General features: G+C 45.3%; 1 protein-coding gene across 1 annotated transcript; it reads left to right on the top strand.

Moving 5' to 3' along the window:
• The first annotated feature begins 2,983 nt into the window (after window positions 1-2,983).
• On the top strand, window positions 2,984-15,012 carry C6H21orf58 (chromosome 6 C21orf58 homolog). The gene is made up of 8 exons (XM_075154003.1): window positions 2,984-3,043; window positions 4,581-4,638; window positions 6,503-6,570; window positions 7,289-7,432; window positions 7,887-8,001; window positions 9,380-9,519; window positions 11,269-11,441; window positions 12,857-15,012. The coding sequence occupies exons 1-8, from the start codon at window positions 2,984-2,986 to the stop codon at window positions 12,870-12,872; spliced, it is 774 nt and encodes a 257-aa protein (XP_075010104.1). The 3' UTR covers window positions 12,873-15,012.
• Window positions 15,013-15,864: the final 852 nt, after the last annotated feature.

The following is a 15,864-nucleotide window of genomic DNA, read 5'->3' as shown; positions in this document are numbered from 1 at the left end:
TTGTCTTAGATAACGGCTCCATCATTTATCTTAGTGTATAATTCTTAATTCTAGAATATAAGAATTTTTTTCTTGTTTTTATCAAGTTTTCCTCTCCCTCACTAAGTCAAATGCTTCTTGCCCAGTCTTTTCAGACAGAAAAACCCCACCCTGTTCTTGATTGTATCCTTTCATTTATTTAAAGATTGCTAGCCTGTGCTCTCCTTGCCATCTACTTACTAACTAAAGAAAGCCAATTCTTCCAAGTCTTCCGCAGCACTTATATTTTGTAAATGTACCATTTTTATCTTTTTTTCTGGACTTTCTTTCCCTCTTAAACCACCATGTCTAAAATTAGGCACAATATTCAATGTCTGACTTCAGCACTGCTAAATAGAGCAGAATAATTATCTCCTGTGAGGTGCACATAACACTCCTGTTAATCCTTTGCAGAATTAAATTTGTCTAGTTTTGCTCTTTTGCATCACCATGTTCATGTGTGATCCCTAGTTTGTATTTAATGTAACTATAGATCCCTTTCGGCAAGATCCTCTTGTGTCCAGCTGGCAGATTTCTGGCAAGTCATCAATTAGCAGGTTGTAAGATGTCCTTAGAGTAGGGATCCCACTGTGACCAGGGCATCCATAAGTGTGGAAAAAGAAAGATCCTTTAGCAGATTTGCTGGAAAGCATTTTTTATCTAGTATTGGATTTTCTCTGGGATACTTGTCACATCAAGCAGAAGTTTCTCTCTCTTCCTTTCCTCTGTAGTCAACTCAGTTGCTTAACACTGGTGCTGTATTTTTAATGGAAAACTTATACTTGGTTCTTTTTGTCAACCTTTCTTGTAACCGTGTATTCCTATTGCAATGAAGGCTCTAGAAATTCAAATTCTAGGGGGCACTTTATTAAACCAGTTGAATATTGAGCTGATGTTTTACCATCACCAGCAGTCAAAAAGGCTACTACAGCATCAGCAATGACTAATAGCAGGCTTGTCGCTCTTGTGGTTGTCTGGAGACGCCAACACAGCTTGCTTTGCTATGTCACTGCCCAAATGCTGCCCACAACCCCAGTCACCCCATCACAAAAGGGTTTATGAACTAGAAAGGTACGGAGAGAAGCAACTAGGATAAACATGAGACTGTACAAACAGACATACAGCCACGGTGTGATCAAAGGTGCAGCTGATGCAGCACCTTCTGAGAATGGCTGGTAGCAGAGGCCAAGAGGTGGGGATGAGAGCAGTCCGTGTGGGCTCTTGAATTACACCTTCCCAGCCAAGTTATGAGATCAATGAGTAAGGAAAATCTGCTGTTTGAGGTTGAGTTAAATGGATTGTCTTGCTTAGAAAAGAGACACCTGAATGGGAACATGATACAGGAATGTAAGTCGCAGATGGTATGGAAAAAGTGCATGGAGAAGAGTTGTATGTATTTCGCATAACAAATGAGAAAATTACCGATAAACTTTTCAGGAATCTAGAATTAAAAGAGTCTAAATGTAATCCTTTTTTTTGCCTGACACTTAGGTAAACTATACTTACGCAGTTTACTTGCATAACTAGGCTTATGCTTTAGTTTAAGATAACTAGGAAACTCTTTGTCAAAGGTTGTTGCAGCTGCCCAAAAGATGAAGGGATCAAAGATGTTAGAGATAACGGAAGAAAAATCTATTGGGGTTTTAAAGTACAAAATGTACACATAGCTGTTTCTCAGGAAAACTGCTGGTAGGGTTTTGTGTTCTGCCATGTCACTTGTAGCATTCACAAATAGCCCTGCCAAAGAAAGCTGAGCCCCAGGCCTGACATGGCACAGCTATTTTTGGGATCCCCGTGTCTCAGTTTCTATAACCTCTCCAGTGACTACCAGCCTGTGTATTTTTAAGGACAGATTGCACACGTATGCGGTGTGGGTCACAGCTGGAGGAGGTGATCCATGCTGCTCCCACACAGCTCCCTACAAGCATCTATCAGCTGCTCCAGCTGCCAGCAGTGGCTCAGCTGCAGCTTGCTATGGCCTTCAAGTAAGGAAGGGGTTGTAACTTTGCTCTTCTAGGAGCAGAACCGGGCTTAAAATATGATACTGAGAATGAGTATCTACTACTTGGCTTCTTTCTCATGTCTTGGTGTTGATTTTATGGATGTCACTGATAAATGTTGCCCTGTTTTTTATGCTGGTAGGGCTTTGCTGGGAGATGGAGACACCCTACAGGTGGCTTGGGACATGGTAAGCAAATGGATGTTATACCATAGCCTCTTCACTCTTTTACTCATCCAGGGATGAGTTCCAGCTATGCTCCTTAATTTTTTCAATTTTTAGTTACTATGTGATGATGAAAACTCATATGAAGGGCTATGTCAAAAGTGTATGGGCACCTTACAGTGGGATAAACATTGTTATCAGGTATCAATCAGCAAGATTGTAATCTGACCCCTAGCATTGGGCTTGTGTTAAAGAACCATTGGCTTTTATTTCTTTTTTTCTTGTCCACTAATGTGCTGGGCATTTGCTTTTCAAAAGGTACATAAACTTCTACACCTGGAGATTAAATTGTTTATATTGAGGATTGACGCTATAAACTTAGCAACCAGGTTATAGGCACAAAACTCTGAGCTATTTAGAAGACACTAACAACACAAAGGGCCAGGCTTAGTGCCACTGCCAGGGAAAGGCTAGCAACCATTAAGAACAGACAAATATTCACCCTGAGTTACCCTTCTGTGACCAACGCAACCTGCAGCACGAAAATGCATTGAGAGAAATGGCAGAAAAAGCTGTGTCTATGACATTGTCGTGAACATCTGTACTCATTTTTATCTGGGAGTGACACTGAAGCTTTTATTTTCTTCCCTCAATTGCTCACAATCTTGTATTTTTTTTCCTAATGGAATTATTCTTCTATGAAGGTTGTGGAGAGGAAAAAGTGACCGCTGAAAACCTATCTGCCTTTGCTTAGCTTTTTAACCTGTTTTTGCCTGCCTGCTCTTCCAGGACCCTACTACAATGACAGATCCTTCAGTGGTGGATCACCTGACACGACTGAAACTCAAACTCCTAGAAAAGGTAAGGGAATAATTCTGCAGTGGTCACCTTTGCTCTGCTTTTTGCTCTTGCATGTTTAAGCATTAACACTGTATTTTAAATAATTATATTTCTACTGAGATACAAAGAGGATCTGCAGCCAATTGAGAATATCTTTCTTCGTGAAAGCAGAGGCAGACCAATGTGCAGTGGTGCTATAGTCACTGTCACTTTCTTGAATAACATTGTACAAGTTTACATGGACCTACAGTAAATTAGAAGTAAAGTGACTTCGATCTTACGGTAGATGTCACCAGTTAGCTCAAAACCAGTTTGAGTTGTGGCAGGCAAAGTTTAGGAGTAAATTTTGGGTAAAGAGGATCTCAGATTGTTTTAAGGCAATTTCATGTCTTCTTTTTTGTTTACTTTCACATAAGATATGTTGCCTGATGAAACATGGGCAGGCCTTCACTGGAAGCACATGAAGTGCTGCACAGAATCCCAGTACACTCCGCACTCTAATGCACCCAGTATTCTCCACTCAGCCCTGTTTCTCCACCCTCAGCAGATCTGACATCCACTAGTGTGGATCTTCTGCTTCAGTGTCCTCCAGAAGCCACTTAAAGAGTTGTCTGGAAGGAAAAACAATTTGTCTGGAGATGTGAATGCTGGAAGTGGCATCTAACCTTTCTCTACAGTAGAGTCTTTTGTCTTAGATGCAGCAGCCATTTGAGGGCAAAGCTTTCACAAGTGTGGAGCTATGCAGAATCAAGAAAAGAGCCTGTGCATGAGTGAAAGGTCTCTAATTTCTGAGCATCAGGGAGCAACAAGGGCCACCTGCTCCCTAAGGAGCAAGGAGTTGAGCACAATAACACAGCCAGCAGAGCAGGGGCTTGGCCGGCCAGCCCCCAAGCAAGGCAAGCAGGGCAGAGTCAGAGATGGTGGCCAGGTTCAACTAAAAGTCCACATCTATCAGGCAAGCTCATGGTGATGAGGCAGGTCCAAGGCCAACCTGGGAAGTGTCTGCAGGTTGGGCTTAGGATTAATAGGATCATGGCCAGTCACAGGCATGGCTGTGGTTGAACTGCAGACCAATGCTCATCCAGTGTAGCTCAGGTAGGAACTGAATACCTAGAGCTGGGGTTAAAGGGGCTCCTGGGCACATGAGCAGCGGGTGTGGATGGGAGCCCTAGTGGAGGCTGGTCAGGGCCATTTAGGTCTATTAGTGCATCGAATACCCAAGACTGTCCTGCATCAAGTTCTTCATATGATCCAGCTCTCAGCCCTACAAAATGATGTATAAGTTTCCTGATTCACCATTATATCAATTTCCAGATCTGGGATAGCCTGGCCAGTTGGAAGCATGACTATTCTTTTACCGTAACTAGATTTGTAGTGAGACATTTCATATTTCTATGAATACTCTCTGGCTGTGATTTAGCAGTTAAGAGGCACCACTTGTCTCCACTTCTGCTTTATTTCCTCCATCCCAAACCTATGCCTGTAACGTAGGGTTGGAAATTGTTGTGAGTTTTGCTGCCTGACTCATAACCAGTTCTTCTTGTGGTTCTACCAACAGAGACTAGAAAATGAACAGGAGAACCTACAGAAGATGGAGTCACCTCTCCCAGCTGCAAGTAAAAGAGAAGCATTTGTTATAATTATGGACGTAATATGGAAAGGGCTTAGTGATGTTCTCAGGCATGAGTTCCTCAGTAGGTCACACCAGATGATCACATCTGCTCCCTAAAATCTGTGTGCTAGTGGTTGGGCATCTGGGTAGTCAGATGCTCTGTCTTGGCTTCTGTGACAGGGACATTGTCTGAAGGGCAGGAGGGAGACTCTGAACTTGAGTCAGTGCTGCCCCAGCTCAGCCTACATATCTAAATCTGTATGTAGCCCTGGGGATTGAAAGTAGCAAAAATGCAAATTCCAGTGAAGCTTGTGCAGTAATGTCAGTCTGTATACTAGTCTCGGTCCTCACCAAGCCGGTGAATCTTAGCGGCCTTGATGCAAGGAGAACGGGCTTGCTATACTGTGCATCTATCTACATTTTATCTTTTGAATTTCTTCAACTTTTTTTTTTTTTGACAAAGGGAAATGATCAACCAGCTGAGCACTGACATAAGAATGACCTCCTGCCCAGGTGTCCTCTGCAGCCTCTCAGCTGCAGATGCTGGTTCAGCTGGAGTAAACTACTGGTGATCCTATTTGTCCTAGCTCCTATACCTAGGAGTGACCCCCTGTTGCAGTTCAGCTGTATGCTTGGCTTTGGTGGTCCTGAAAAGGAGTCGTTAGGATGGCTGTGTGTCTCTGAGGGATCCAGGCAGGAGGAACACTCCACTACTAATACAGCTTTGCACCTTTGAAGCTGACAAACGCAGCCTTGTGCAGACCAGAACATAGTTTCCAGTGTAAAAAAATGTGACTCAGCTTATTAAACAAATCATTATACTGAAAGCATTGGTCTTGAGGACTGCGTTGATAAGAGCTGGGAAACCATGCATGTGCAATTACAATCTGACTTTGGTTTGGGCAGAGAGGTCAGGAATCCCAGCATGCTTATGAAACTTCCAAAGTTTAGACAATTCTCTATAAAATCTAGCAAACCAGCTAAGAGTTGATAAATAAGGGAGTTTAAAATAACTTGTGTCTTTATCAAACCCTTTCAAAGACTGCTATGATGTTTCACATACAAGTAGTGTGTTCCCTTCAACGATACTCCCGTGGAAGCTACGCATGCTATGTGCAGTGCACTCATTTCTTTGCATGGCACATCCAGTGTTTATAATTGTATTATCTATGGATTAAAGGCCACCAGTAGATCAGTAATATTTCTAGATTGTACTCTGGGCTTATAGTCATTGAGCTGATGCACAAAGAGTTGGAAACTTTCAATACTGTGGCCAAAAATTTAAAATACCTTTAACGACTTACAGTTTCAAAATACGAGGTGACGCTTTTCAGAGCAGATGCCAGGCATGCCTCCAACGTATCTGAAAACATTCTTTCTTATTTTCATTTCAAGGAAGTTCAAAATCAGCTGTATGTGGGAAAAACGGCAAAGGAAGTTGATTCAGAACAAAAACGAAACAGACACGTTGACTTTCAAAACTGAGTTTGTTTTGATATGTCACAACAAACTTTTTTTACACTTTGCACAATTATCCTCTGCATGTACAGAGTATATCTAGAAAACTTCAGGCTGAAATGAGTTTCTAAGCCAGGAGGCTAAAAGGGGGCTTTAAAGAGCAATCTTAAAAAAGTTTATTTTCAGAGAAAGTGCATTGCCTTTGTAGAGCTTCTGAACAGCTGTGTTTGCATGTGGCATAAAGTCATTATCCGTTAGTGGATTTGACAAGAAAAGCAGCCTAAAGCCTTTTGTGGAAGAAGTCAAGCTATCTTACAACACGTTTTCCAGAATTAATCTCATAATGTAGGTGCTATAATAGCTTTGTCTTTGTGATCCTTTGAGAAGATAATGGACTTTTCCTCCTTCAGGGAACAGATGTGAGGATATGCTCCGAAGTGCCCTAAGGCGAAGGAAAGATCTCCTGCAGGAGCTTAGGGTAAGAGTCCTCTCTGTGGGCAGAAACAAGAAAAAGGGCCAGGTTATCTGCACATCCACTGCCGATGTGGATTCAGTTCTTCCCTGTCCTTCAGTTCTTCAGCTGGGCAGTATTCAGTCCTCTGCTGGTTTGGAGTACAGAAGATGGGCCAACTAATCAGGGAGAGGGGCTGGAGAGCAGTAGGTCTTCCCTCACTACAGGTAATGAAGCTTGCACCCACTTCAGTTAGTTGATGGGTTGATTCTGTTTGTCCCGAACTGCTGTATCATAAGCTCTCTGGGGTAGTGCCAAAAAGTAAATAGGGGATTTTTAATGCTGCCAAAATAGGGACAATAGTAACTGTTACTTATTCCTAGTTTGTGGAGAATACCAACCATTAATGAAACATTTTCCCAGACTTTTGGCAGTTTGTTCTTCACTTTTTTGCCATTCCTTTTTGCTTGTGCTGAAAACTGTATGGCTTAGAGATATGTGGGAAGAAAAGCTTTCTTTATACTTATGTGGGCACTGATTGAGTGCTTCCCTTCATGCAGCAGTCACTTGTGGTCTGCCTGTCAGGTGCAGCAGTACTGGAAGTTTCTGCAGCAGTGTTTTGGTGAGCAAGGCTGCACCCTGCCGCGGGCTCCCAAGGGCTAATCCCAGTTAGTCCAGAGACCGTAACAATACTGTCTGCCTTTCTGTGATCAAGTTTTCTTTAAGAAGATACTTGATTTTGCAGGAGCAGCACCTTCTGGAAGAGCTTTCACAGCCCCCTGCACCAGCTGGAGGACACTATCATAACCACAGAGCTGCCTCCCCGCATGTCTACCAGATACCTTTTCCAGCTCCCCAGGCAGAGCCACCAAGGATTATCCAGCAGACAGTAAGGATCCTCTCTCCTAGGAAACACCACTAGCGCTGTACGGATTTGAGACAACAACCGCAGGTGGAGGGACTTGGGGGCTGTATGGAAACGTTCATCCCACCGAAAGGGAAGATACGCCTCTTGCTATTGTATTGGACCCTTACTGCCCTCGGCAAAATCTAAGGGAAATCATCTTACAAATAAGGCACAAAAGTAACAGAGTGAATAGTTTACTATAGGAACGAGGTAGCAAGAGGAGTGGGAGGACTGCCCACGCTCTGGCCCGGCCGTTCAGCCAGTTTCCAATGCACATCACTGTCTGCTCGTACAGCCCACAACTTCAATATCTTCTCCATGAGGATCTCTTGGGAGACAATGTCCAAAGCAGATGATACCCACTGCTCTCCCCTCCCAAAGATGAGAGAACTGGCCAAAACCAATCCCGACTTCTCCATTTTCCTGTATTTTTTAGATGCCGCCTCAGCCTGCCACCATCATCCAGCAGTTACCTCAGCCGCACCCACTGATCACGCAGATCACCCCTGCCCAGCCTTTTGCAGCCGCCCGCTCCGGAAGCATTAAAGAAGGTAACGTGCCCTCCCTCTAGCAGCCAGCTCAGAGAGGGCAGGCGAGGTGCCATGGCAAGTGGAAGGGGGCACGGGACAGCGTCCAAGCTAGTTAGTGACGTGCTGTTTCACAACGTGCTGCTGGAGCTGTGGGAATTGCACTCCATAAATGGACTAGATGCCATTTCTGAGAGGCTTTCAGACAAACTCTTATTGCTAAAACTAAAGAAAAAGGGACTACAAACTCAGCAAAGCCAGGTTAAGCTGCTGGGGAAGCTTGGGAAAGCAAAACAGCTCAACCCAAGGCACTGAGTAATACTAACAATGTCAAACTCATGCACACGGATGTTTCCAAAAATTAACGAACAGGCTTCTAAAATCTGTTTTTATTCTTTTGTTCCCTCTTAACCTGCTGTTCAACCTCCTCAGAACAATACAGGCTTTTATTATGTCCCATGTCTGGAAACAAGACAGAACAGCTGAAAGTGCTGTTCCAAATATAGTGCAATGCCAATAAAAAGAGTTTGTTTCTAAACATAGGTGGATGCTACTGTGAAATAAGGCATGAGCAAAAATGTAGGATGACTTCCCTGGCTCAACCTTCAGCCAAAGGTTTCTTCATCCTACAGAGAAATCCTCAGTCATGAAATTGCAATATTTCTCAGCTTTTTCTTCATCTAAATGTCTGGATTTTTGAATCAGAGTTTATTTTCATAAACAAAATAGTCCCAATTCATGCATGACTTTTCTGAAGCTGATACATGTAAACTACTTTTGGTATGACCAGTTAAAAAAAAAAGAAGAGTTGCCTTTTTTTTTTTTTTTTTTTTTACCTCTTCGTCCTTCATTATGACCCAAGCAAATTAGTTCCACTGCACAGGTCCTTTGTGATTAAGACCCAGAGATTATGGTAAGTAGATTTAACGTGCATGCAGTGGACTCTCAAGGTGGCACTGCAATATCATGTAAAGTTGAGGAAATCTCTCACATAGTAAGCAATGATCTTGAGCTGAAGCAATGGGGAGTGCTGTAAGGAGCTGGTCCAGGCTGGAGTAAGCAAGAGAGCTCTAGTGCTCAGCCCTTCTCCAGCCTGCCAGTCAGCATAGCCAGAGGGGTGGGCTTGTAGGGAAACTTACATACAGAACATGCTCAACAGCAGCTTTCTTGTAGAAGGGAGGAGAAACAGGAGAGCTAGTCTGAACGGTTTTATTCATAGACATTAATTTTGCACTGCCTGGCCAAATAATTCTGACGTTTTTCATGTGTCCCCTTCAGCTGCTTTGTCTTGGTTGCAGTGACCAGTCTGTATGCTGGAGGGCACTTCTTACTGAGATGCCTCTGCTGCTTGTCAGTTGCTGATAAAGCTCTTACTTTCTTCCTTGGGGTGACCTTTTCCCAGATATGGTAGAGATGATGCTGATGCAGAACGCTCAGATGCACCAGATCATCATGCAGAACATGATGCTGAAGGCTCTGCCACCGATGGCGTTCGCACAGTCTGCTGGAGCCGGCTCTCCCCTGCTTCAGCAAGCACAGCAGGTAACGACACTGCAGTCTGAAGGGCATCCTTGTTCACATGAGGCAATGGTTAATCTCCTTGGGAGGGTGCGGGGCCTGGACAAAACGTGCAGAAAGTCTGGGACATTTAACAGCTGTGCGCGTCTTCAAACCCACTGCACCAGAAGACTCTTACTGAGCAGAGCACAGCCTGCATCTTTACCATGATAAGCACTGTGACAGGACCCAATGGAAGAATGTCTCCTCCACACGTGCAACCTGGATTCAGTCCAGCTCTGAAAATTATCTGGCCTGTACAGTTGAACCACTAACAGACTATGCATGGAAGACATCTACACTGAGCATCTGCTGCTGCAGGTCCACTTGCTGCAAACAGCAGGGCAATATTTGTGTTACAAATTCTGTAATTGGTAAAATTTGACCTGGCAGTTTGAAATGGGCTAGAGCTGTAGCACGAATTTTGTGATTGTACTTGGAGTCCCACTGCTCCACTTCCTGTCTCACTGAAAATCAATAGCTACTGAGCTCTGAAAGGACAGATCTTAAAGATATTTTGGTGCGTAGAACCCTGTAGGGATTTTTCCAAAATGTGTACACTGCCTGATAAGAGGTAGGTAATTTTGAATATCCTTAGATGCCCAATTCCTAAGTTATTTTTAACATGATGATATAGCTCCTTAGCGTCCTTAAGTGCTTTGGAAAAATGTATTTCTAGTCTCTACTCCGTAACTTTTATTACCTAAGAAGCAAGGACAATTGATCTTTGGGGAGCAGGGGATGTCCCAATGCTGCAAAAACTTCCCCAATACTTTTTCTACCCCTCCATTTTCAGGCTAACTATGTCTTTTCCCTGTGCTCTAAGAAAGATTTATTTTCTTTTTCTCGGATGTTAAAGTTGTCGGGTGCTGAGAATGTGACTCCCACACTTCTGCAGTCCTTGCCCAGTGCACTCGCACCTTTCCTACGTGCTATTTGCAAAAGCAACAAATGGCTTAAAAGCCCTTGAGTCCCGGGTTTAACGGAGGGGTAGGAAATGCAATCCTCCTTCATCCCTGGCCTGGAGGGAGCTGACGGGTTTTTGCACCTGTTGGGACCAAATGTCAGCCCCGGACAGAAAGCCTGCGACAGCAGCTGCTAGCTCTCACGTTTCGGGGCACTGATGTCCCAGGAGGCCACCTGCGGCGCAGAGGGGCCCACTATTTTCGTCGGCCATGGTCCCAGGGTGGATTTTCTGTGGAAATGGTAGGTAGTGCCGGCTCTTCCTCATGTCAGAGCTGCACCCAGCGTTGCCTCGGACGGAAGTCCTTTTCTATTTTCCGTAAGCTTCGCGGTTTCTGGTTTTGAATACTCTTTCCCCCTTGCTGTGAGGGAGATGTCTGGGGCAGATGGTGGTGCTGGGAGAGCCAGCAGACTCATCTGCAGCTTTCTGTGGAGGACCCTGTGTTGAAGGGAAGATGGCAGAGGAAGAGTATGCACCCCCCTGGTCCCCACCTTCCTCCCCAGGCCATCCTGTCACTGCTCGTTTCCCTGATGTAGACTGGTGGGATAAACTGGGGGGAGTGGGGTCTGAGTGCCTCTGAATATCAGGTGAAATATGAAATCAAGTGTTTGCTGGACCTTCTATGTTGGAGCCTGCAAAACCCATCTCCAGGCACATGCTGAAGGACTTCCTTTACCAAGGGGTGGCCAAGTGGGAACCCAGCCCCTCAGCCAGGGACCCTTCCTGTGGGGGCACAGATTTCACAAATTGCCCTTTGTCTCTCCAACAAGGACCTGCAGTTTGCTGCTCCCCTGGCTGTGAAAGCAGACAGGCCCAGGCCATCTGCGGTGCACCACCACCACCACTACCCTCCCACAGGGGTGCTCCCAGTGCCCCATGGGGGCTTCCCATCCACATCCACGGCGCATCACTGGACCAGTAGCATGCTCCCCGCCCTGCCTACGTAAGTAAACAAGCAGCCACGACGTAAACTTTTAGCCCTTCCTTCCTGCACAGGTGGGGTAGCAAGGTAGACCAGACAATCCCATGCCTTCGTGGTTCTTCGCTGAGGCCAGTCCTGAATATTGTCTTTAACACAACAATGGGATTGAGGCGGGTTAAGTGATGATTTGATATATTCAATCTTATAACTTGAGTAATTAAACTTTGCTTACTGTGGAATAAACATGAGGATCAGACAAGGTCTGCAGATGATACAAAGCTGTGTCCCTGCCACACACAGCCACCGCCCAACAATGCTGCATGGCTCTGCTCTGCATTTACCCTGGGTTTTGGGTCTCCCTGTGAACCCAGCAGACACCTACTAAATAAGGGTGGCATGTATTTTACATTCAGGCTAAGGTTGCCAGTAGGATTTATATTCTTAAAACACTGCTGAGACATTTGCTAATCAGAAATTCCAGGAAAAAAACCCACCACCACTTGCTAAGGAAAATGGTACAATGGGAGGGGAGTACTCAGAAATCAAGCTGAGCCTCTGCGATAAGCCTGTGCTTGCAGCTGGGATGTTTTTTCAAGTGCAGAAATGGATGGACTTCTCCCCAGGCTGTCCCCAGGTCTGTAGAGCCCTCAAGCCCTTAGCAGAGATCAGCAGCTGGCTCCTCCAGGGGCTCACTTGCCTGTGACTTCCCTGCTATCTCTGAGCTTGTCCTGGTGGGCTTTCTAGGTGTGAGCAGTTCACACCTGGGACTAGTGTTCGAACTAGTCTGTTCATGAGAATGCCAGTGGCAGGAGGGGCCTTGGGCAAGGATCCGAGCCAAGAGAGAGCAGTGGTCTTGCCGAGTACATCAGGAGGGGATAGCAAGAAAGCAGGTGTGGAAGCAGCGGTGCTAGAAAGATCTTACATGCTGAGGCTGGTAAAGAAATTGGTAGAGTGTGGTGGGGTGGCTGGGGACTTTTGCATGGGGTTTCACTGTTGCATCGGTCAGAACACAGCTTTTATTTCTGTGCTATGGCTCTTTCAAAGCCTTAGTGAATAGGACAGGATGGAGGCAGCTGCATCCTCAGGCATGGGCAACCTGCTGTCAGGGGTATCTGTATGGCCCTCTTCAGCATGGGATTTGAATTCCTGAACATTATAAGGGATAAACATTTCTATCCCTTTAACTTTTACAAGGGTTTGTAGTCTGTACTGGTAAGGATCTCTTGGCTTCTTCCAGAATCGGTGCAATTAGCTGTTTGCAGAAATTGGCAAAGGAAGATCTTGTCATGGCTTTTAAGCTGTCATCTTCCTCTTCTTCAGCTACTTTCCACCATGAGTTATGAGATTTGACACATCTACATTGTCCTTTTGCAGCTGCAGCAAGCACGCACTGTTGGCTATTACCAAACACAATAAAGCCATTTTTCTTGTTGCAGGTGGCCCACATACTGACAGTACGTGTTCCTCTGCAAGTGGACCATAGCATTGCTGAGGTCAATCTGTATTTGAACAGTTCTTAAAGAATCTGTCTGATTGACAGCCTAATGTCTGTATGACTGCACATTGTTGGTACAAGAAGTGAGTGGGAGAAAGACTGCAGATGTTCAGAACAAACGTACCACGCACCTGTGGTCTGCTCACCCGTTTCTGCTAGTTCAGTTGTTTCCTCTCGTCTTCCAAGCCCAGACCAGCCACAAGCAATCACCACTTTTTTTGCTGTCTCTTCACAGAATCAAGAAAACCCATCCCAAAGTGTCTTGCAGGCTTGGCAGCCCACGGCAGCCCACAGCAACCCCTGGGCATGAAGTAATCTTAACACCAGCGTTACTTGAGCCCTTGCAAATGAGTATGACCCAGCTCCAGGGCTGAGAGTCCCCCTTCATGTGCAACTTGAGGAAATGCCCCTTGCAAAGGGGGCTGCTGCCCTCCTGGGGAGGATAATGCAAACTAACCCAGGGTGCCTGCATGAGGGTTTAGTCGCCAAACCTCATCAGCCTGAAGTGTTCCTCCCTCAGCATTTTTGGTTTTGCTCCCTCACGGATATACTTGTCCTACAGTAATTACCTATCCGGGGAACTAAAGATGAGCAAGAATGATCCAAATGCAAGTTACCTTGCATAGCAGAGCAAAATCCTGGCATTAGATTTTCCTGAAGACCAGCACTCTGCCCTGCCTGTGTGAGTTGGCTTTACGCACTATTTGGATAAATAATTCTCGGTGGAGAAGAACAGAAAGAAATCTGCTCCTGCAGTCATCGGGTTTGAACGTTGAAGTGCAATGCCTACCCCCAGCTAACCGCAGTCTGTGTTTTCTGCCCCAGGAGGGCTCTGACTCTCAGTCTCTCCCAAATCTCATATTTACAAAGCTACCCACAGTTTTCTTCTCAAAGAGCTATTGGAGGGTGATTTAAGCAGCCTGGACTTGTGTATATTTGTTTCATTGTTTCTCAACCTCTCCCTCATATAATCAGGGTTTAGACTTGATTTAAAAAAAACCCAACAGCCTGAGGTTCTTCCTTGGATATTGGCATGTTTTTTTCTTCAGCAACATAAATCAAACATTTTTCCTCTCTTTACTTTTCCCACTAATTTTCAGAGGGCAGAAAATTAGTCTTTTAATCTGAGCCCATGCTATCCTGTTCTTTTTGTTTTCATTTAGGACTCCTCGGAAGGCTAGCTCAGTGTTTTAATCAAGCGATACTTTTTCATGCTCTCAGCAGCCTGATTGTGTTTAATACAGAAAGATAAACAATTATTTAGTAGCACTTTCTCAATGTCTTCCCACCTTCTCCTGTTTTTAAAGTGGAGAACACCTTTATGTTGTTTTTGCCTGGTGCAGTTTATGACTGAATCTGATGAAGATAACCCAGGGACCTAAATTTTGTTTGGAATGGTTACCCAGAAGAAAAGATACTGCACTGGGCATAGATAGTCCCTGATAGGCAAAGCTTAGTCTGGTTTGCCAAGAATTATTGTCAGTAGCTAAGGAGATAGGTTTGGCAGCGAGAAGCTGATGTGTATCATCTTGGAAGAAAAAACTTTCAAACTGTGGCCCATTTGCCGTACCACACAGCACTGCTCAGCGACGGGTTGGGTGCTTCCCTGTATGTCCATGCCTCCTGCCTCCAGAGCAGGTACATGGACTGTGGCCGAGGCTGCTTGTGCAAAAAGCAGTATTACGAGACCAGCTTTAGTTACACAATTGTATGCTGTGTTATCCACAGGAGTCCATGACTTAATTGGTGTACCTTAAAGTGCTGCTATGAAATCGGTAAGCCAGGGTGGTGGAGTAATCTGTAAAGCCTGCTGGACAAGTATGCAAAGGGTGCTGTGAGTGATATTTCCAAATAATAACTATCACTGCTGGAAGCTAATGGTGTGTTGTCTGTGCTCTGAAAATAATTAATGAATAATTTATTTACTATGTAAAACTTACCTTGCTCTTTGCCCTCTCTTTTCTGTTTTCTTTGCTCTGTGTGTGAGTCAATTAGATAGCGTGAATCAATTCACTGCTGCATAGATCAGAGAAACTCAGTGGAGGGTCTTCAGTGGCGACTTCTTCAGACGTAGTGCAGGGCCCGTGGGCACTAATAGCCTTTAACAACCCCAACCAACCCCACCCGGGACCCTTGCCCTCCCCAAGGCCAGCAATCCCATTTAAGCTTGGGCCTGGGGCTGCTTGTGGGTCCTGTTGACCCTGTCCTGCATGTCCTCTCCTGGCATGGTACTGCAGGTCGGGACCATGGCGTTGCATAGCACTTGCTCTCCGTCCCCTTGGGAGCAGCTGGCCCTTGCTGCACCGGGAACCAGGATGCGCAATGGAGAACGGCACTGTGCTTGTGTGGGAATTTGGTCTTGCCCTTTGAGACAAATCTGCTGTTTTGGGCTGTGCATTGCAGGTTCAGCAATAAATGGTAGTTAGTGTATGTTAATGTATGCGTTTTCACTGTTTGCTGTTTAATGATTGTGTGTAGGCTGTAATTGGCCCCTCCCTTTTAAAAGCTTACTGTGTGCAACATTGGCTCAGCAGAGCACTTCCTCCCAAGGACAGGCACATGAAATGGTGCATGCAGAGATGTCTCCTCACAACCTCATCCAAGTCCTGGAAAGCTGCTGCAGATTAGGCACGGACCCTCTGCTCAGCATCACACCCCAAAACACTCAAGCCACACACAGCTTGGGCGAAAGATGTTCTCGCAGATAATATCAGGCCCCTGGGTAAGCAGTGTGGTTCACATCCCACCCTCAAGAGAGTGCTCCAGGAGTTACTCTGCATCGTCGCACCAGTGCCTCTGCAGTTGCAGCCCAGCGAAGCACCAGAAAAAGCCCAGCAGATGCAAGTTCTCCTCCTGCTCTGTGCGTGTTTCATTAGGAGCTCCTTGAAGGCTGCAGAATTGCTCTAGAATTTTCAAAAGAGGCCTTTTAATAAGGCCTGTCTGAATAAC

Source organism: Calonectris borealis, chromosome 6 (genome assembly GCF_964195595.1).
Source record: "Calonectris borealis chromosome 6, bCalBor7.hap1.2, whole genome shotgun sequence".
In the NCBI taxonomy this organism is placed as follows: Eukaryota; Metazoa; Chordata; class Aves; order Procellariiformes; family Procellariidae; genus Calonectris; species Calonectris borealis.
This window is presented reverse-complemented; position numbering and strand designations above follow the sequence as displayed.